This window comes from Labrus bergylta, chromosome 7 (assembly GCF_963930695.1).
Source record: "Labrus bergylta chromosome 7, fLabBer1.1, whole genome shotgun sequence".
In the NCBI taxonomy this organism is placed as follows: Eukaryota; Metazoa; Chordata; class Actinopteri; order Labriformes; family Labridae; genus Labrus; species Labrus bergylta.
The window spans coordinates 5,415,598-5,437,934 of record NC_089201.1 but is presented as its reverse complement, the minus strand read 5'-3'; the positions used below and the strand labels follow the sequence as shown (position 1 = coordinate 5,437,934).

At 43.1% G+C, this 22,337-nt stretch overlaps 1 protein-coding gene across 1 annotated transcript in view; it reads right to left on the bottom strand.

The window, feature by feature from the left end:
* The window catches only part of tmtc2b (transmembrane O-mannosyltransferase targeting cadherins 2b), a 111,625-nt gene extending 90,947 nt beyond the window's left edge, over positions 1-20,678 (bottom strand). Inside the window, exon 1 of the mRNA XM_020639801.3 lies at positions 20,162-20,678. Within this exon, the coding sequence (XP_020495457.2) occupies positions 20,162-20,244 (83 nt within the window). The 5' untranslated portion in view covers positions 20,245-20,678. The remainder of the gene's footprint in view (positions 1-20,161) is intronic.
* Between the last annotated feature and the right edge of the window lie 1,659 nt (positions 20,679-22,337).

The following is a 22,337-nucleotide window of genomic DNA, read 5'->3' as shown; positions in this document are numbered from 1 at the left end:
TTCAGAGCCAATACTTTTCAGTGTTTGACTCAAATCCAACGTTCATCCTTTATTTGAGGAGTGACGCTCAAAGAATTCAATCGGCTCATATTGAGAAGGCTAGCAGCGTTATGATTGTTCTTATGATTGCTGCCTCCAGGAAGTCGCAAAGTCACGATGACAACTATTAACGCAAATTCAACCAATCCTCATGAATTTAGCAGATCATAGACCAAAGTTCTGACTTGATCTGGATGAAGATTTAGATGCGTACTTGATTTGGTGTGAAGAGTAGTTCAGGGTTTTTGGCTTCTGCTGTAAAGTGAAGTTGTACGAAGCAAAAGGAAAATGCAACTTCCTTTTTTAAAAAAAAATGGATAGTTTCAAAATAAAAGCTTAATCATTTAATGTATTTAACAATTTATATGATTGTACAGAGAACCTTAAAGGCTTATTAGATTTTTCAAACTTAAATATAATATAAATCAAGTATATCCTCTGAAAATAACTCTGTGAGTCATGACTGTCTACAATGGGTGTAACACCCAAGTCCCACTGTCTGTGATGTTTTCAGAGTTTTCAGAGTCCTATCCTCAGTTTGTTTACATCGCCAGGACGGCCGGCTGGCTCATCCCCTCATGTATAAAAGTTGTTTAATTGAGGGACTAGAGAAAAGAAGAATAACATACTGTACTCACTGCTTATTTGAAAGTCAAGTAAGCGTTTTTAGATCACGCTCATTTTGTGTAAATTTACATGCAGCGTGAAGATACGAGCATTATAAAGAGCACTAGCATTAGCATGCTAACACAACAAGGCAGCGCAAGTTGTTTTGGTTTCATGCTGGTGCTCAAGGGCGACATCTGCTGGATCAAAAAATCGCATATTAAGCCTTAAAGAACACTTTTGTCTGTTCTGTGCACCTAAAACATTTCTAACTCTTCTCCAATCAAAGCATATTTGTTAGAATTGTTGTAATCATGAGACGTTAACAAAAACAAAAAAAGCCTGTCTTATTGATATCTACTTCCAAGAATGGGCAACCAATAATGGATCAATCCCACTTACAAATATTAGTGTATCCAAAGCCAGATTTATATTTATTTCTTGTGTCACTGCTTCCATGGTTCCCGTCAGCGTGGGCACTGAAGTTTAATATATTTTCACTCCTCCTGCTATTTGAAGCTGCAACAAATGTGTTTGAATCCATAAGTTGAAGTCACACGTGCACCGATCACTGCAGTTTAAATCAAGTGGTTCCTCACAGTCAGAGAACCTTCAGGGAAATGATCAGGTGTTCTCCGTTCAGTCGGAGCCACACAGAATCATTTCATGTTATCTATGAGGATGCAGATGACGGTTCAGCTGAACTAAAACTCTCCAGATAAACATCATGCAGCTCATAAATCTCACCATAATCAGACCGTTACTGCTGTACACAACTGAAGCTGGTCCATAATAAACAACCTTAAACCCCCCGTCAAATAAACAAAGTCCTAAAAGCCATAAACACATTACCATCTGGGCTAATAACCCGAAGAGAAGCTGCCTAAAATAATGCAAGCAAGTATACGCTGTGCTGCGCAGCCTGTAGACATCTACAGTATGAGGGAATCATGTTTACATCTGTAATAGAGGCACGATGCAGACATGAGCCCTGGATGTTAGCGAGGGGAAAGATAAAATACTCCAAAGTCAAGGGCAACTATTAAAGGATGATTATCTCCAGTTTAGAATCTCACAGAGCTTCATCTGTATAGAGACACAGGCACTAATGTGGTAAGCATTCTTCTTCATGTGGAGATCATGTGACATCCCATAACAAACAGCAGCAGTAAAAACAATGGACACAAGTGTGTATTCAAGAGAGAAAAGTCGCATGAAGGCCCAATCAAAACAATAACAAAAACTGATGTTGAGGCTGGCGGGGAATCATGGGAGTGATTCCCTCTGCTACTCCACTCCATACAGCAACATTACGGCAGCTTTCAGTAGCAGCTCACGCTTCCTTATGGTCTTTGACGTAACATCCAGTGTCTGTCATGGTGGCTCTGTCATGGCTGCTGTGACCACACGTCCCATTACAACTCTAAAATGTAGGATTTCTGTGGCTTTGATAACTGATGGAAATATAGTTAATGGTTTAGTCTATTCTTTATTAATTTAGATAATTCAGTGTAAAAATTCTGCATATTCCATTGAGGTGGCAGGGTTTGATGATCTATACCGCAGCCAGTCAGCAGGGGGGGCTCTGAATACTCTGGCTTCACTCGGGGGGGGGGGGGCGTCTGCTCTGTCTATTTTAATATACAGTCTATGGAAATTACATTTTTATTGACTTTCTCTTTGAATTAAACACTGTGTGGCATTCACTGTGATTTTGTATTTTTCAGCTTTCATTCAACAAACTGTGTGTTCCTCTCATAAAGAGTGTTTGACCTCTTAAGTATTTGATAATGAGGCCTTTAGGAAGGCATCCAATTTGTTCTCCGTAACAAAAATAAATAAATGAAAGTGGAAAATGCGGAAAGCAGCTCAACATGAATGTCGAATGTTAATGAAGTCTCACGTTGATAAGCCAACACGAGTCGCACACTAAAACTGATGTTACTGCTCAGAGCTGGCAGCAGGGCCGAGTCATGGATCAGCCAAAGGTTGCACCGCACAGGGCTCAACTTGCATCATGACCGCTTTATGGGATTGACAAAGTGAAGGCTCGGAGCGCCTCCACATCCCACACTGTTCACATGAATAGTGTTTACTGTGTGTGCCGGGTGTACCATGGTGCATTTGTGTGATTCTCTTTTTCCATTTCGACTCTTATTTATCTTCCAGGAGGCAACAAATGGATCAAACATCAAGGTGGACATCGGGTCAACAGGTTTACGGAGACGAGAGCGAGGTCCACTCCAAGGTCTGCAGCTGTCAGAGAGAATATCTGTGCAGACATGAAAACATTGTGCATGCACTCAAAGAGCAGAGCTGTGTTTTATCTCCAGCTGGGGTCAGTGTAAAATGTTGATGCTTTGATCCATTTTTAATGAGATCAAGATGTTCTGATACACTTTGATCACAAGTTTACATTTTTGTATGAATCAAATGCACCTTTTTTTTCTTTTTGATCTGTTAACAGTTTAGTCATGAATCACAACAATCTTTATCATTTTCAGATTTTCAAATATTTGCAAGCCCAAACGAGCAAACTCTAACTCTGACATCTAGTGTTTAAAATGGGTACTGCAGTCCAAATTCTAAACATTGTAGAGAGCTGTCCCCCCCCCCCCCTCCTCTCTAGAGTCCATGCTCACACAGGTTGCCATGTGGTGGACACTGAAGCTTCAGTGTTTATCCAGCTCTGCATGGGTCTGTAAACCTTTCTGTGTTCTAACCTCTCTCCATTTTTCAAAAACATCTCCAATATTGATCCTAGTTTGAGCACGTTTCTGCTCGTGAAGCTTATTAGAAACATGCAGAGGCTTTTTAGGTCGGGTACAATCACTAATATCTGAACCACTTCTCTTGAACGCTTCCATCACTGCAACACCTGTTGGTTTGACCTGATAACTGCTCTCATATCTGGCAAAACGAGGGGCGCCCAAAACGGCTGTGTGGGGGCCTTAAAACCGCCTACCTTCTCTGGTCCACACAAATCCAGAGCATTCAGGAGCAGAATCTAAAGTTAGGAGGACATACTGACTGCTGCATTGTTGTCAGAGAAGCCAGCACTTCAACATAGCATGTTTCCTTAATGTCTGATCATATAGTAAGGTACCTTTATCATTTCACTCACTAGATATCTTACTGATTGCTCCTTTAAGCACCTTCCTGCATGCAAAAAACCTCCCTGCAAGAGGTCTAAAGACTGAGAAGTTTAACAGCCTTTCCACCAGGGACTAAAAGGTTTAAACTCTTAATCTGGTTTAGACTGAGGGCGTCGAGTCTGCGGCAGCTGACTCACCCCCAGGAGTCCACTGACAGTCACACGGAACGCTTCCTAAGTCAGACAAATCTGCAAACTATTACAGCTTTGGGGAGAATCCTCTGGTTAATTAATTAATATATTCTTAATCTGTTTTCAGGGAGGACACAACACTGTCGATGACAATCACATGCAGTTACATCCATCTGTTGTACGGGGTCATGTGGAGTGAGCGGGCTGTTTTCGTGCTCACCCTGATAACAGCCCGCTCACTTTACATCATCCTGATATTACCCGGTTACTTACTGAGGAAGTGCATAGCAACGGATAACTCAGTAGCCTTCATGAAATGAGCTAAAGACGCTTTCATTACTCACATTTAACTGAGCTTTCCCCCATGCTTCAATCAGCGCAGCACTCGACATGTCCGATTTGGTTTACATTTTTTCAGTTTTCAAACACTACTGTATCCCATAGCACGTTCTGTTACATGTTTACTTAATGTGCCAGCTTCAGTCAAGTCGATTTTTTCTGTCATAGTGTTCAGTTTTTACATCTTTTATCCTTTTTGATCTCAGCTGTTGTCCTCTCTTTTCTATTTTTCCCAAAAGTGCACTGCCCATCTTCAGATTAACCCAACTTTTATGCTTACAGTTAGCCTTCCAGAGTCGGTGATAAGAGCTGCGTCCCTGGGTGCTGCTAGCCTAGTGGTTAGTGTGTGCACCCTGTGTACAAAGGCTGAAGGCCTCGGTATTAAATCCGGCCTGTGGCTTCTTTCCCGCATGTCATTCCCCACTCCCTCTCTCTGATTTCTGACACTATCCACTGTCCGGTCTCTAAATAAAAGACCAAAAATAAATCTTAAATAAAGATCTGCGTCCCTAGCAACAGCGTATTTCTCTTAGTAACGGTGTGTTATTCTGAGAAACGGTGATCTATCTAGGGATAGCAGACTGTTGCTATGCGTAATTGGCCAATCAGAATCAAGCAGGTAACACAGCCGTGTAATATATATTCAATAAAAGTGAAATGAGCCGGAGGAACATCTGCCAGTGTAGTATAATCCTGAAGATGAACAAACCTGCAGAGCCTCGTTGAAGTATCTGTTATGGTGACTCTGGACTAACCGGAGCATCAGTCAGTGGACCTGTGGCTCGTCTTCAGCTCGGCTCAGGTTTCTACATCCCACAGCGTCCCACACACTCATTCATTCATGCTGCAGGCTAAGGATTCCCTTGCTCTCCATGATCAAGGATATGTGAATGGAAGTGAACAGACTGGAAAAGCAATACTGTGGAAAAAAGAGGACCATTGACTTCATATGAGTAATTATCTCAATCAGTCTGAAAGTGGACATGATGTGAGACAGCAGCTCTGGACTCTTGAAGAAAACCAGAAGTCTTCTTAATAAATAGCATGAGTTCATTCATAATGATGATTATGTGATTATGGCACAGCTACAAATGAGACCTTTCCAACAACAAACTCACTCAGACGCTCCATTGTAAAGCTATAAGGCCTTGGCTAAACGCAGTACGACCATCCAGACAAGCTATGTATTTAAAAAGCACTTTGGAGGGCACGCTCTTTCTATCGCAGCACTGAAAATTCTGATTTTCTTATTGAGGATATAAGTTCACAACAGCAGACTGGGGCTGGAGGAAAGCAGGTTTTGGGCTTAATCATGACTCTGAGATGGGAAATAGTGATTGCACAGGATGGAAGCCAGATTTTCTATTTGGTGTAAAACACAAACTACCCATGAAAATAACAGCCAATTATGTTGGAAAACAAATGTGCTACCGAAGCCAGTCTGAAAAACAGGGATCACTTTGTGTGTTAAATAAATAAATACACAGAGGATTCATTAACAAGCCGTGGAGGCTACTGTGAGTTGTGATTAATGAAGACAGGGCATGTAATAACATTGGCAGTGCTGCAGAAAGGATGTTTTCAGTGGCTGATGCTTCATATCAGAGTTTCTTCACTGAAGTACATTTACTTTGTATTTTTTATACGTAACTGTAGTTTGCAGGAAAAGATGATTAATACATTTTCTGATTCTTTAATCTTTGATTTTTAATGTTTTGAAGTGCAAAATGTACAACCTTCGAAAGAAAAGTAACTGTATTCAGTTAGCACAAAATGAACAAAGGTTCTGATTAGAGCCCGACCTTTGAATCGTCCAGCCGATAAAATCCAGGGACTATCGGTATCGGCTGCTTTTATCACAGATATGCGCCGATATTACTCAATTTATTCACCAGTCAAAACACTTCATTGAGTTTCATTGTACTACACTAGCGTTTATATTTCAACATCAGAGGGCGCTATATGGATTACAAAAAGCATCATCACTCTCCAGAGTGTCGAGCGGTGATGCACGTACATGCTTAGTTACTTTCAAGTTGAGTGACCAATGACAAACCTTTCCTCATGATATATCTTATCCACAAATGTGTGATAACTGCATTAGAGGGATTAACACAATAAAAGTGTATATCTTTATCTATCTATATCTACAGATCAAAGAAAGATATTGGCCAATTTATCGGTATTGTGATTTTTATTTTGATATCGGACGCAGAAAAACCCCTATCTGTTGGGCCCTAGTTCTGATACCGCAGCAACAAAAATACTGCTCCTAGACTCTATATATTGGACTGATTCCTTGTTTGATGACCTAAAATTGCACAACATTGCCTCAGTTGTTACACCAAATGAAACACCATGAAGCGAACCAACATGCACTGTGTTTGACTCATCCATCAGCTGAGACCACCTGAGCCCATCACTCATTCAGGTGATTTACAGCCAAATGTCTCCAACGGCAGAGTTTGAAATCTCAAACAGAAATCACGCACACGTTCCAATCAAAATACTAAACCCATTAGACCACACCCAGCAGTAGAACCGATAAATATTTTAAGTATAAATGTATCCGGCTGTGTTACTCTGTACAACAGACATAGCTCCATTATGAATCCTCTCTTCATTGAATCAGATACAGGGCTCTGTAATGGCTGCAGGAAGAAATACATGTAATCCTTATTCACCCAATGTGGACCGACCATCTGCATGCTGCTGGGAAACCATGGTGGATTATTCCCCTGATAAAAATCAATATCCTCTCAATGAGCTGCTGGGGGTAGCTGCTAGCTCCTGATGAAAATGTGAATACGAGCCGCAGGACGTGCCGTTTAGGAGGTGGCATAATCACAGCGACAATCAGGCTCTATTGTCTCCGAACAACAGGGCCGAGTCTCGAGGGAGCAAACGAGTCCACATGGCAGGTGCCCGGGGCCTGGCAGCTTCACTTCAGCTGTCATGTGGGGGAGTTGTCAGCTCCATCAATCATGCAGAGAGAGTGATGGATGCACTTAGTTAGCTAATGTGCTAAATGAGAAGCGGAGGCAGGAAGAGAACCTCACAAGTCGTAAAAATCTTGTGTTTAGTGCTGATAATGTTTTTTTATTATTATTCAAGCGAGGGGAATCTGCCAGCAGTGTAGGAAATTGTCTCCTTTTTTTTGACAAGACTTACCTCGGAGTAAGAGGTTAGAAGTGTCGTTCTCTTTAATGCATGATTTGCCTTTTTCCAGAAAAAAACTTGTTTTGAGAAAACAAAACATGAAGCCTGACCGCAAACTTAAAGACATGCTTAGGTCAACATTTTTAGCAGAAAAAGGAGACGCTTTGAGGTTTCTGAGTGACACTTTGTTTGAAAAGTCATGAGCCTCATGTCTGAAGGTCAGGGTCTTCATGGACGATCCCAGCAGTCACTCATACCAACGAAAACAAAGCTCACCAGCCAGCAGGGTCAAGGAAGGATTTCCTTTAAACTGCGTCCTAATTAAAACAGGCGCTGATCTTTCTACCATGTGGTGGCGAGAAATGTGTCCACTGTACAGGCTTGGACATGTTTGGAGGAGGCACTCGGGGGATCGGCTGTGGTTTGGAGCCCTCTTAACATCTCATCAGGTAAATGTTGTTAGACCCATAAGCAGCTGGAGTTCAGAGTCAGGACAATAAGTGCTCACCACAGACTGAAAGGGATCACCTCGAGGCCCTCACACTCGCACTTAAAGCATCCAGGATCAGACCTTCCATCTAATGCCATAATGCTCCATCACTCATTCTTTCTTCCTGCCAGCTAAGCTCTTTCCTCTTTCGCATACCCTCAATTCATCTCAGATGAAAAATGTATTTTTGTTGAGAAGTCTCATTATTCTGTCAGAGCAGCTGACAGCGCTTCTCCCTAGATCATCAAACCTCCGGGGCTGGTGAAGGGGGGAAAAAAAATGATGTGCACGCTTTCTCCCAACCCAAACTTCCTCCTCGGATCAAAAATAAACTCAGGCCAACTGTGTGCATCCTCCTCGTGTTGAAGAGGAAGACCTCACTTGGTAAAATAGCCAGAGGGGAAAGTGAGACATGCCAAAGGTCAGAGATGAGGAGAAACACCGCGGCCACAGACACTCAGGGTCAGTGCTCAGCCAAAATAAACCAGCGAAATCAAGCCTGTAAACCATCATGATTCCATCAATCTGTCACCGGCGTGATTTGACTCACGATGACAGAGAGGGAGCGAGAGGGGAGAGCGAGCGAGAGAAAAGGAGAGACTTGGCTCTGCATGTGAAATACAATACAACACAAGCTGTTCTCCATCTGGAGAGATGTCAGGCTCGTCTGCCTCACCAAGTCATGACAAGCTACATTAGAACGAGTCCATTTACACCTCATTTGGTGGGATTTGGTGATGCCACATACGTAAATGCAAAACAAAAAAATGGCTTTGAACGTGACTAATTATTTTGAAATCCTTTATTTAATCAACTCTGGATGTTCTTCAGATGAATCTGGCAATGAAGAGCTGAAGTACGTACAGGAACAGTAGCATAACGGCAGTACCAGAAGGAACCATAACCTACACACAGTATCTGCTTTCATTCTTCCATAACCCACACAACTATTTAGTGAAAAGCCCCCTAAAGCTGAGATTACAGCTCTGGATTGGATTCAACTCTTGCCCTCTCCCAGCGCAGCTTTTTGATGAAAGGCTTGGCAAGCTTCACACCCAAGTGCGGTTGGTATTTCTTCTAAACTTACTGAAATGAAACTATACGAGAACCTGAAGCCAGACTGGTTGTCTGGTAGCAAATAACCTGTGGTGTCCCAGAGGGTGGCACGCTCAAGGCTGTTGTGCTTTGCACGCATTTTGCATAGCACTAAAACCAACGCACTGGGCTCCCAGGGCTCGACAGTATCAATTAAAGGCAGCTTGAGAAAAGATGTGCTTCCTCTGGTGCTGTGGTCGGCCAGAGGTAGGAAGTGAGTGAGTGAAGAGAGAGGACGGAGGAGACTCCTACAGCAGCAACTGTTCAGGTCCACAAAGACATCCTTCTTCAATTTGTTCTATAGGATCCTAGACTATAAAACATGATCATTTGCTCTGGTCTGAATCATGTGTTACATTGTTACATAATTACCTCGAGTTTAGACACACCTTCGGCAGGTAGACAAGCTGAAATTGAGATGCTAATCCGGGCTGCGCTAGGCTAAAGAGATATGGAGTCTGCAGGTTTTTTAAACGTTCTCATTGGCTTCGTTTTTCATTTGTATAAGATGGCCCACAAATAAAGAAGAGTGTAACTAACATTTCCTTTGTGAAGTTTGCAATAATCTCTTCATATACTGGCCTGAAGGTTAACACAGGTCGGGATACAAGCCCCAAGGCGAACATGTTTAGTTGTAAGAAAGTGTTACAAACCCGAGGAGAGCGGCAGGTTACCCACAGTGGCTAAACTATCCTGACCACAGGCCCTTCTCTGCTGCTTTTGACTCACTCACACACTCTTGAAGAAACACCAGATACTGTAATCATGTTTGAAAACCAGTTCAACCACAACAATGACACACGCCAGAGAAATACAATCTCGTGATCTTTTAGGAATGAACCTGAACCTGACAAGAGGGGGAAGCATTTTTTTTGTAACTGATGATAATGCCAAGTAGATCAAATATTAGACACACACCACATGTTTTTAATCAATGGGCCTGCTGCTGCTTTAAGTCTGCAAATGGTAAATGGACTAGAGCTTGTATTGCATTTTTCTAGTCTACTCAAAATGCTTTTACACCGCAGGTCACACAAAGAGTCCATCAATATTAACTAATCCATTCATACACATTTATACACCGCCGATGAAGCAGCGGGCACGACTTGGGGTTATTTGTCTTGCCAAAGGACACATCGGACATGTGGCTGCAGGAGCAGGGAATCGGACCCCCGGCCTTTCAGTTGAGAGACGACGACCTGTCATTCCAACAAGTGTTTAAAAACAACACGAGCTTCGGTTGATGTGACAATAACCTTATAAACACCCGGAGTAATCATGGCCTAAGCAACTGGGAGATGTTATAAAGCTAGTCTGTGTGTAGGGAGGAGGTCAGAGTGGAAGGACAGGAGACAGCTGTTGATTTCCTGTTTTAACAGAATTAGTCCATTTGCAACACCATTACGACCAAAAGTCAGCCATTTCATCTGTTAGGTTTCCACTTTCACAACAAGCAGTAAAAAAAAATACTAATAATGCTAAAAATACACACTTAGCATCTTTTATCATAATATTTAAATTGCATCTTTAGCCCTCAGAGCGACACATATTTAGTGTCTTCTAAACTGACGCTCCTGCAGGACAACTATAAATACATTTGTGCCTTCCAAACATTTTACTAATCACTGTTGAAGTTGTTTTGCTTCAGTCGACCACGTTGTTTATGTTTTGGGAGCTTCCTCGCCATGGTTACAATAAAAAAATGTGGTTATGGTTCAGGACCGGTGGTAGTTATGTCTTAAAAAAAAAGAGAATGTGGGTTTAAAACAGGAAATAAACAGCTGTCTCCTGTCTCAAAGTCTGATGTTTTTTGACCCAACCTTCCACTCTGACCTCCTCCCTAAACACAGACTAGCTATATCACATCTCCCAGTTGCTCTGCTCATGATTACTCCGGGTGTTTATAAGGTTTTGTCACGTCAACCAAAGCACGTGTTGTTTTTCAGCACTTGTTGGAACGACAGTTCTTGTTGCTCTTTGTGGGAGAATGGCTGAAAAACGAAGCCGTGCATGGCCCTAAACGTGCAGACATCATAACACTTCATAATGTGAAAGCAGCAAATTGTGTTATTCTTGAAACCATCACAAGCCTTTGTTTTACCTTCAAAATCTAAAAATCTCACACATTCAGTATGTTTACATGCGCAGTTTAGTCCAGCAGCGGTTACAGCTCGATAAGGTCATTTCATTGGAAAACTGTCTTCGTCCCAAAAGACAAGCAGCAAGGGCCAATCGATTTAATTAAGGAATACAATGTCCAACTCTGTTACAACACGTGGCAGTATGACCCCTTCAGCTAGTTACTATCTGACCTTCTTCCTGTTGACATTGCTAACGAGTTAGCAAACAGAAAAGTGATGGTTGTACATCAAATGGTGAAAACAAGGACAACTTCCATCTCTGTACATTTGGTACACACCCTGCGTTTGACTTTTGGTTTAAATACGATGCACGCTATCCCTCTAGCTTATGGCGATATCTTGAGGCAGATGGCATTGCCACTTCTGCTTTGCAACTCATTTATGCAGTTTAACTTCCAGCTTAAAGTGTGCCATGTTTACTGTGGATCATGTGCAGTCCAGTTTGGGTCAGATTGTGGTGTTAACATGCAAATGCATTATATAGTATGTTACTTTTACTAACAGCATGTAAACAAATGGTAAATGGACTTGAGCTTATATAGCACTTTTCTAGTCTTCTGACTACTCGGAGCGCTTTTACACCACATGTCACACCCAGCAATTCAGGGTGTCTTGCCCAAGGACACAACAGACATGTTGCTCAGCTAGGGATTGAACCCTCAGACTCTACCAACTGAGCCACAGCCACCCTAAATACATTGACTGAGAGCTAACATATAGCTTTGTGTTGACTTGATTACATTTAACCATTTTGGGTTTTACTTTTTCATTATTATTGTACTTAAATCAGATGTTAATGGCTCCAATTACAGATTACTAAAACATGGCCACCATTCTGTCAGCTGGCAGCCAGCAGCTGAGGGCTGGTTTCCAGCCTGGCAAGCAGCTCGAAAAATGTACTGCCTGTATTTCCCCCAAAGAGCACTGACAGGCGCATCATCTTTCCAGCTAAACACCAATGCCATGTAAAACTAACAAATCACGCTGGAATATCCACAACACAAAGAAGCATTTGTTAGCTAACTAGCTGTGGATCTTCCTCCCTCCTTCCTCTGTCTCACCACCTGAAAGCGTTGACTGAAGCACGTACGACCGTAATGAGTTCACCCAATTGGTTGTGACAGGTTTGGCTGCAAGGCTGCAGCAGTTTTCTGCTCTGTTCAAACAGCACACTGAGGTCTTGCTTCTTTGTACGTCATGAACAACACACCAACACAACCAGGGCTTAATTCCTCTCTGTTTGGGCACAAATGGGCTCCTTCATTGGGTCCAGGGAGAACAGAGGGACCACACAGCCTCCTCTACTTACAATGGACAAAGACATTGCCCCCTAACTGGCCAACTTGTGTCATAACCTTATCGAAAGCAGCCAGTGGTCCTTGTCAGAGAATAAGGCCACCGAGATGGAGGGGCCAGCAGAGAGGGGTATCCTTCTCTTCCTTACTAAAACGGGTAATCTAAAGCATCCCTGTTGGGTACGGGGGGGGGGGGGGAGGGGACAGGGACGTTTTTGTTTCCAATGGATTGGGTTTCTCTGCTCACACGTCGTGCCCCCACTCGTCCACAGTCCTGTTAATCCCATTAATATGAAGAGGGCCAAGAGCCTGAGAGTGGCCACAGCTTAAGAGCCATCAGCCAGCATTAGCCCACCAAATCCAAACCCTTGTCTAGACCCATTAACAACATAGCCCAGCAGAGTCAAATCATTTAACTCCCATGTTAAATGATGGGAACATAACCTGTGGCCAGCGTGTATCGATCACGATGCCCGTCCAGGACATTGTTTTTAAGGAAGTACAAAACTGACACACCCGATGCATCCTATTAATCTATGATTAACATGTTTTTGTTGCAAGTTTGATTAATCTGTTTGAGTTGGTGTTTTCTTTTGCACCTTTATTACCTTTTCTCTTGTAACTGAGAAGTCGTTTTTATGTCTTGCATGTATAAGATTTGTATATCGGATGATTCGATTGCACATTATTCCATTTTAAGGTGATTAATATTGTTTGTCTGTCTGACCTTCTCATACTGTAACCACATGACTATCTGTTGGCTTCTAGTTAAATAGCCAGACATGGTGCACCGAGGATACCCCAACAGCATGATGGTTAGCATCATGTGCAGTGGAGTGCAGTAACAACAGTCTCTAACGCTTCCATCCAGCACCAGGCAGCAACCCGACATCCACATATGGCCTATTCTTCTTCCTGCTGAAAACAAGTCGTGTGATTTAAAAGCATTAGAGCCTGATTAATGCAGCTTTGAAGAGGCTTACTCTGGCCAGGCAAGAGCACAGCGAGGGGTTTTAAGAAACAATGAACACGGTGACTGCTCACAACGCCACAGTGGAACTAGCAACTTGCTGCTGGATTATAAAAATCAGTCGAAGCTGACACAATCAGCGGTCTTATTTAGCTCCCTACAACTGGCCACACATACTCAGTTTCATCCACAGGGCAGAGAGGAGTTTGCTCCAGTAATCAAAGACAGGTACACTGTGTGTGATCAGCTCCACATGAAGGTATCACAGGTATTTAAGACTCATGTGTGGATCAGGTTTCTAGAGTCCAGACCTCATCTGGGTCTGAAGGTTGTGGGTGTCCTGTGACTTAAAGGAGAATGTTCCCTTTGTGAAATGTCACTCAGGATTACTGTGAAGGAGTGAAACACTGCAGCTTAGATACTAAACTACTCACTACTACAGCCTGCTACTGTTCACACACTAATCAGATGTGGAAACATCAATGTTTCAAATGCTTGTTTCAACTTTACAATAGGGCTGGGAATATTTTTGTCTCTAACGATCTAATTCTATTTCGATTCTTGGGGGTCACGATTTGATTCAGAATCGATTTTCGATTCGAAACGGTTCTGGATCCATGGATTCAAAGTCTATTTATGAATGAGTACATACTTCAGGATCTACTCCAGTCATCTGTGAGACTGGCTGAATTTCTTGTTGCTCTATTTTTGGAAGTTATGAATCGATTTTAAATCTTAGAAGAGAAGAATCTCCATTTTTGTTACATAAATCAATAAATCGATTTTGCAAGTTTTTGCAGGATACAATAATGTATGTTCCCCTCATTTCCAGTGAAGAAGGACTTTCAGCCTTTCAGATTTAAAAGAGAGAACGTTCACCTCACACATTTCCAGGGCTCTACATGATGATGCACAGATCACACAGAGGAAGCTGCCTTCCCACTGAGATCCACACCGCAGGGTGAGGAGCTAATTCAACTGTTCTGACAGTCGTGGAGAAACCTGCTGACCCAGAATGGAAAGGTAAGAAAAAGGAAGTCCACGGGGAGGCAACAGGAGTCAGGCATTCAGCTGCAATGTGCGTGTGTGTCCACAAGAAGAGCATCAATAAAACACTCTCTCAAATGTAATCTCTCCCGCACATTTTCCAAATATGCAGGTATTCAACATTTTCTTTCCCTTCTTCCCCCACCGCCGCAGGGAATGCAATCCTGAGGCCAACATTTCTACGTGAAATTCAAGAAGCAAGATAGAGTGTAATGAGGTCTTACTCTGAGCCTGATGACAGTCAGGGAGGAGAGAGCATCATATCAAGTCAGCTGTTTCCTATTGACCTAAATATGAACCGCCTTCATCCAGGATGCTTCAGGTAATTCTGTCGGGTTTTGCGGGTGAGTAAAGCAGCTCACAAACATACCAGAAGCCCTCAATACGGGGATCTTTAGAAACAGAGCATCTCTGCAGGGATAGCTGATCTTGCAATTGTGGCCAGAGAAAATGTAACAATAGATGCCTCTTGATTGGTTTTCTGTTGGAAACTGAGAGCTGAAAAAGATGAAGATCCAATCTAACTGTGGTCAGACGCCGAGCTGATCTTTCCGGGTGGTGAAGCCGGTGTGAAGATAGTCACACAGTCGGCTTTTTAATAACCAGAGATTCATACATTTCTGTGAGGGACTGGCTGGCAGGATCACGTTATTGTTTTTGGAGAAAAAAAAAAAGAAGGAAAAAATTGGAATGAAAACTGAAAAAAAAAATTTTTTTTCATTTAAGTTTGTTGGTGCTCAGCTACTGTCTCTGGAATAATAAGAGTCCCGAGCTGGCACCGTGTATCTGTAAATAATCCGTCAGAGGAATCTATCGGGGAGAGTGTGGGGCCAGAGAGATTGGGCAGGATGCCTCCCACAGATCTCTTTCCTCTGCTGCCAACACACTGAACTCTCCTGCGGTTTGAGGGAGGAAATGAAGGGACATCAAACCCCCCCCTCCTCCAGGCAACGGATCCATTGAACATTTACATAGAAGCAATTACCACCGGTTATTAGTCATTTTCATCTTTCAGTGTGTTTGAATATGACATTCAATTAAAAGACAATCACCTTTTAAGTTGTTTTAGATCAGTGCGGGGGAGGGGGGGGGCATGATCAGCGTGTGCAAACAGGTGACTGAACAGCAATTATTTCTGCTTTCTATCTACAGTACATGAATCATATCTTCTTCAACTACATTCAAGTACTTAAAATATGTTATACAAGATGACTTTCTGTACTTTACATTTGACATCTCATCATTCATAAACTATATATACGTTCGTTTTACTTTCTATTTCATATTTGTGATCTTTTTAAAGTCACACAAAGTGACAACTTTTAAATCTTATTAAAATCTGGAAGAATTTAAAGAAACTGACAAAAGGAAGTGTGCTAAGTTGAAATGTAATTCAGAACAATTTGTGAATTTTTACATAAATCCTGCTTCTGATGCAGCAAACAGCCAAACTTGCAGAAAACTCCTGAAAATCTCCGGTATTACCAGGAGCAGCTACATGTGTGAACGCAAACAGACACATGTTTGTCTTTGACTTCACCCGGAGTTTCTCCTGCCAGCACCCTAGTGTTTTTGTAGCGTTGATTCTGATCTTCACCCGTTCTCTTTTAATGCTAAATGTGAGCAGGCTAGGTGCCGGCTTTGATCTTGGTTGGCGCTGGGCAAGTAGTCCACATTTCCACAGATTTGTCACTGAAAGCAGCTTTTGTCAAAAAATGCACAGACAACAGTCAAATCCAACAACACGTAGTGTATGAAGGCACTTATGATGACGTATGATGTTATATGTGCTTTTGTCATTATGCCATCTTCACTGACTCTGTTACCAACTGTCTGTGTCATGGGGAACTTTGATGTCTCCATCCTGGAAACTGCCAGCAAACACAACATCCTCCATTTGAATCCACTTCAAACCCTCCTCTTCAAACTGCACAAGAGAGAAGAAAAACCCTGCTCACCAAACGGGACCATCTGGAGGCAGCCGTTGGATGATGGACGCTGGAGGCCTGAGAAGGCTTTTTTTTTGTTTTGGGGGGTGGTTGTTGAAGGGCAGGCAGGCGGAGAGGCTACGTCTACCACACCATGCCGTGAGTCTACTCTTTGCAGGCAGCGCGGTAATTACAGGGCGCAGACAGAGAAAGCCTGACTGGGGAAAAAAGTGGAGATACTAAACTGCCGGGTTGCCGCCCTCAACATAACCACAAGCAGCCCATCCTACAGTTTAGGCCATAAGAGCAGGGTTCCAGATCAGTGCACTGACACACAGCGCCAAGGACGAGTCAGCCATGAGAGCAGACTGAGTCCATGTCAGGCCAGGTAGGTCAACAGGAGGGACCACACAGAGCCTTCACACTGTGAAGATATACCTGTGAGACAACCCGGCAAAGACTCTCCAGTCTGCTGCTGTCCGTCTCTGAAGACACAGCCTAAACATGTGACACAAAATGGAATATAACTGAGCATAAAATTTAAAATTAAGGTTTCATTTCCTGTTTCTTCCATAGTCTGGTTGGTACGTCGGCTCATTACCCGACATGACTCACTGCCCAGAGTGTCGTGTGGCTTCTTTGCCGTCATCGACTCGGAGCTCACATCAAACCGCATCAGCGTGAAAACGTTCGGTTCGTCCCACAATCCCCGACTCCTCTAATAAAGCTCTCAGGCTCGGCGAGCAGAGCAGCAACTCGCCTTCGCCGACCAACTGTCTGAGCGTTATAAATCATCGGCCATGCCCGGGAAGGCTGCGTCCTTCCAACGTGACCCGCGACCTTCACACCACATCCTCACACAGTCAAAGAGAGAAAAAGAGCTGTGTGCAGTTCATCACATCCGTCAAGCTCCTGACAGCCAATGATAATCCATGAGACTGTAGTGTGAGAGTAAGCTGAAATGTACCTAAAAAAAACAGCTCAGTGTTCCAGCTGTTAACGGCTTGTTTTTTTTCATCCTGGTTAACCTCCGGCACAAAAGCTTCTTTTTTTTTTTTCAATCAGAATCTTTAAAGTCTGAGGGATGCATTTAACTGCATGAAATCAAAGCTAATTCTGCACCTTCGCTTGCACCAGCTTCGGTTGCGAGTGTGCAGCGTGTGCAGCAGGCTTTTTCCAAACGTCACACAGTATTGCAGCAGTATTTCTCCTCCTGACATTTATCTGGGCTCTCCCATTCCTTCACATGGCCCAAACTGCAGATCAGGGCGGCAGAGATATGAACCAACATGACGCATGATTCCCATTTTCCAGTGCAGGTGTCAAAGCCGTGCATGTGCCGATGATGAGTGTGTCCTTAGGAGTGGGGAGAGGAAAAGCTCTCCGGGGCGATTTGGCGCGGTGGAACAGACCACTCGTTCGGGCTGTCATTTTTTATCGAGGGAGGGGCTGTAACTGCCTCAGGGGTCACAAAATTGCCCTGCTTGGATTTTTTTTTTTTTTTTTTTTTTTTAATAGCCTTGGGGATAAAAATTTCTCATGACACGTGTAAACATTCTCTGTTTTCACTGTGACCTCCTGGCGGCCTCTGTTACTATGCATGCATTGCTTAAATGAATGTGTAACCAGTGTCGTCACCTCTGATAAGACGAACGCCTGAGAACACCCTGAGCTGAACACTCCCAAGAATATATAGCAAGAAAAGCGACAGACCATAATGTATTAAACTGCCAATCGATTGCATATCCTCAAGTGTGAGATCTGCAGCCCCACTACTCATTGGAAATGCACCATGATTTAGACGTTAACTTTTAATCACTGGCAGAGTTGAGTCGATGCGTCGCTTTTTTAACAGCCGGTGGCAAAAGAGCAGCACAGTCTGTCTTCTCGCAGAGAGAAATCAATATCGCACGGTGACAAAATATCCATATTGAATTCTCCTGCAACTATTTATTATAAACTTTCAGAGGAACACACAGGGCTTCATTAGACTTTGAAATGCAATCTGAATAAGACATCGGCTATGCGTTGTGTTTTGAGCTTGAGGCCTCACATACTAATGATGTATTTTTGAGTTTTTGAAAAAAGTATTATGTGAATGATCCATAAATTAGTGTCAGGCTCGGTTAAAATAAGTCCTGTCCACAGGCTGCAGGGCACGGGGTAATGGCTCCCAGTTTGATTTATCATCATCCACACGTTGCGTCATTTGCATGATGACAGCTTCTTCACCATCGCCGAGTCACTTCGGTGTTTTTCTCCACACAAGCTCCACATTAGCAAGTGAGATGAGCCTGTTTGACCACGGCTGTTTTTTGAAATATCGTTCACAGCCGCCCTTCGCTCCACTGTATCTCCCTCCTCCAGTGGAGCCTGAGGGGACGGGACACTGCTGCTAATTACATGCCTGAACCAACACATGGTGTTAAAAACAGATAACGCTGAATGACAGATAGCCCGCACTGAAAATCATGTCAGAGGCAGGACGCAAGAAACTCTTTCTGGACAGCTCTGTCACTCACATGTTTCATAGGAGCTCTGAAACATCTTGGATACAAAACCCACACATGGTAATACATGATTATGTTAACATGTCCTCACAGAACAATCAGGGTTTCTGTTTTACATTTAAAACTACTTGCAGGCTGGAGGCTCTCCCGCAGCCGTACAGCAGCTGACTCTGCAGCAGCAGGCATCCTCAGCAGCGGTAGCCTCTCACCTCTCGCTCCCTGACAGGTTTATGGAACGCAGTCTGTCTTATACAGGAGCAGCAAGAATCACCTGACTGTAAAATAGTGCAGAGGCACAGCGACTCCAGCATGAGAAAAGTATCAGAGATTCAGCGTAAAGGCCCTGGGGAAAATGTAACACAGGAAGTGTTATATTTACACAGCAGTTTGCAGAGTTGTAAAGGAAATACACAATCATGTTGTGTGTTAATGCACTGCCTCCCCACTGAGCTATGCCCTCCTGTGCTGTTATAGAATTAGAGCAACACCTGTTCACTCACTGCTGATACTGTGCCGCACAATACACTCCCTCCTCCTATCGATGGATATGTAACCTCATTATTAATAAAGATGCAACATAGAGACGCCATGGAAACCACCATGCCTCTGACCTACATCAAGGCATGGATGCTGCATAAATGAGCCTGAGGCACTGACAACCATTCAGCCATCAAATATCAAAAGGCCAGCTATGAGTAATGCATCGCCCAGCTGAACCCAATGCTCCATGCTCGCTTCTCAAAACTGATGGTTTCAAGTTGGGGGGCCAGGACTTCCCCGCATATATCTTGGAAGCTCATTTATTGTGAAATGTGCAGCTTTGCAGAAAGTTTCAGTTGGACAATTTGTTAAGGGAAGTTTCTTCTGTGCAGAGATGAGGAGACATATGCTTCCTCTGGAGATCAATTATTTCCTGCAGACTCAGGAGGCTGCAACACTTTGCACGGAGTTCATTTCAGTTTATTGATAAAACAGAGAGAATGCTGCAGGGAAAATACGCGAAAGCGCTCACATGAGCTCACTCAAAGCTCACCGCAGTCTGCAAGAGAAAGGATGCAACAGAACGATACATCAGATATCTTCAAAGCACCAAACTCCATTGGTTATTTGCTACTTTCCCGCTGTATTATTAAGAGTTGCAGCAGCGGATAATGAAGCTCAGAGTTGATCAGCTCTATGTGAGGACACACAGAGGAGACAGTGGCGTTAGTAACACGGAGCTGGGTGTCATTCATTCACTAAAAGTAGAAGCCTACCTGTCATCGTAGCAGAAATCGGCGCCCAGAGTGTTGACATACAGGACCAGAGCCACGGCGCTGCACAGCAATTCTGCAAACATTTCTCTGTCTCGCTCACACGCGGGGAAATGTGAAAATAAATTTAAAAAACAAAACAAAAACAAAAACAAAAAAGAGGAAAAATAATAAGACGACAAAGCGAGACAGAGAGAGAGAGGCAGCGGTGGATCCTGGATCTCTAGTCCCTCTCAGTCCCCGGTCTTTGTCAGTGTATCTCTGCGAAAACAAGTCCGATTCCCCCCCATCATCATCATCATCATCATCATCCTCCTCGCCGAAGTGCACAAAGTGGGTAATCCATGGCTCGCAGAGTCTCTAACCCATGTTGGGGTCTGAGCTGGAGCGCTTTTTTTCTGATCCCGCTGAGAGCTGGAAGCACAAGAAGAAGAAGCGGAGCGGCGTTTAGTGGATGTGTGACAGCGGACCGCACGCCCTCCACACACGGAGGAGGAGGATCAGCCTCTGATGCTCCGCGCTCAGGACGCCCGCTGCTCACGAATAAACGTCGTGATTCAAAACCCACGTCAAGTCGGACACACTGTTTACGCACCACTTCCGGTTGGGCTCTGAAAATTAAACTCGCCGATCAATGTTTCGTGTTTTACCACGTTTTGAAGAATAGTGGTACAAATGTGAAAAAAAGAGAGACCATTTTATGATTCATTTAACACACAATAAACATGAAGCAACCTTATTATAACAGAAAAATAAGGGAAAAAACGTCATTCTGGCACCTATTATTTATAATGGCTTCCTATTAACAACCTAATGACTTTACAAAACTCTGCAATTAGTGCCTTGATATAGGCTATATTCATGGCAATTGTAATTATCTGCCAAGTTGTTCAACCTCCTGTGTTGAAAAATGAAGCCAGTGCAGAAGTGGGAATAACTGCAGTTCCTCCAAGTTCTGTCCACTTGAGGCAGCCTCCCAAAGTCACCGTGTTCTGTCTAGATGTGCAGCCTTGTTGAAAGATGTTTCCTCCATAGCAGAGGCTATCCATTTTTCCCTATGAAATAATGCTTCCAGAACAAAATAATTATATTAATGCACTATACGCGCTCCTTAAGCATTGACAGAGTATGGAGCAAGTTTTTGGTTCTCTATTATTGAGGATTAGGGGAGGCATATCTATATCAAATAATGCTCCCAATACAGAATCACATGAAAAAAAAACCCACAACTCGCTGTATTTTCACCCTTAAGGAAACTGAAGCATGTTTTTCATACTCTATAATAATTATTTAAGAATATAGAGTATTTCTCGATAGATGGAAAGCGACCTATTACAAATGCTTCCAGCGCAGAGCGGCATGGTAGCACATCTGGATGGGTAGTGCAAACACCAGCTGATAATAAGCTTCACTGGAACACCAGGAGTCCCATACACACACTTGCCCATTTTGACAGCAGAAATATGCGTTGAGCCGAATAGCTCATGTCTTTATCGTCGCACTCTGTTCAGGAGGTAATTAAAAAAGACTATATAGCCTACAGTATCTGTTTGGATTTTATGAAGGATAAGAGTTATGTTTGGTATGTGACGTCAGACCTGTTGCCTATAAACTCAAGGCTCAACTCAGCTCCTCCTCTTTGTCTGTTACTTAATAGAGAAAATATAGAGTCCACATTCCCAATATATTGAGCTGCATCTTTTGGCTTCAAAACTGTGCATCAGAAAACCATGGGTGACATCACTAAGTCAGACTATATATATGTGTTTTAGTCCTTGATACAAGCATTACAAGACATTAAATTGGCTATTTAATGTGTTGATCATGTGCCAGCAATTCCTATCTGTAATATTTTTTTTACAAAAATATGCACAGCCTATGAGTCTATTTGTTTTTTTTTATTTCTATCAATATTTATAATATCCAAGTATCAGATTCTTGGTTCATGTTCAATCTTGTGCTTTTATACTGGATTTAATCCGCCTCACTTCTGCTCCTGCTCTCGGTGTCTCTGTGAAATTGACGAAGTCGCAAACCAAACGCATGTGGTGGTGAGCAGATCTGAACACGCATGCGCACTGCTCCGCCTCCGGAGCTGGGGATAAATCACACTTCATGATGCTGAGACCAGTCGGTAAGGGTCACAGACTGCCGTTAACAGTAGTCAATAACATGGAGG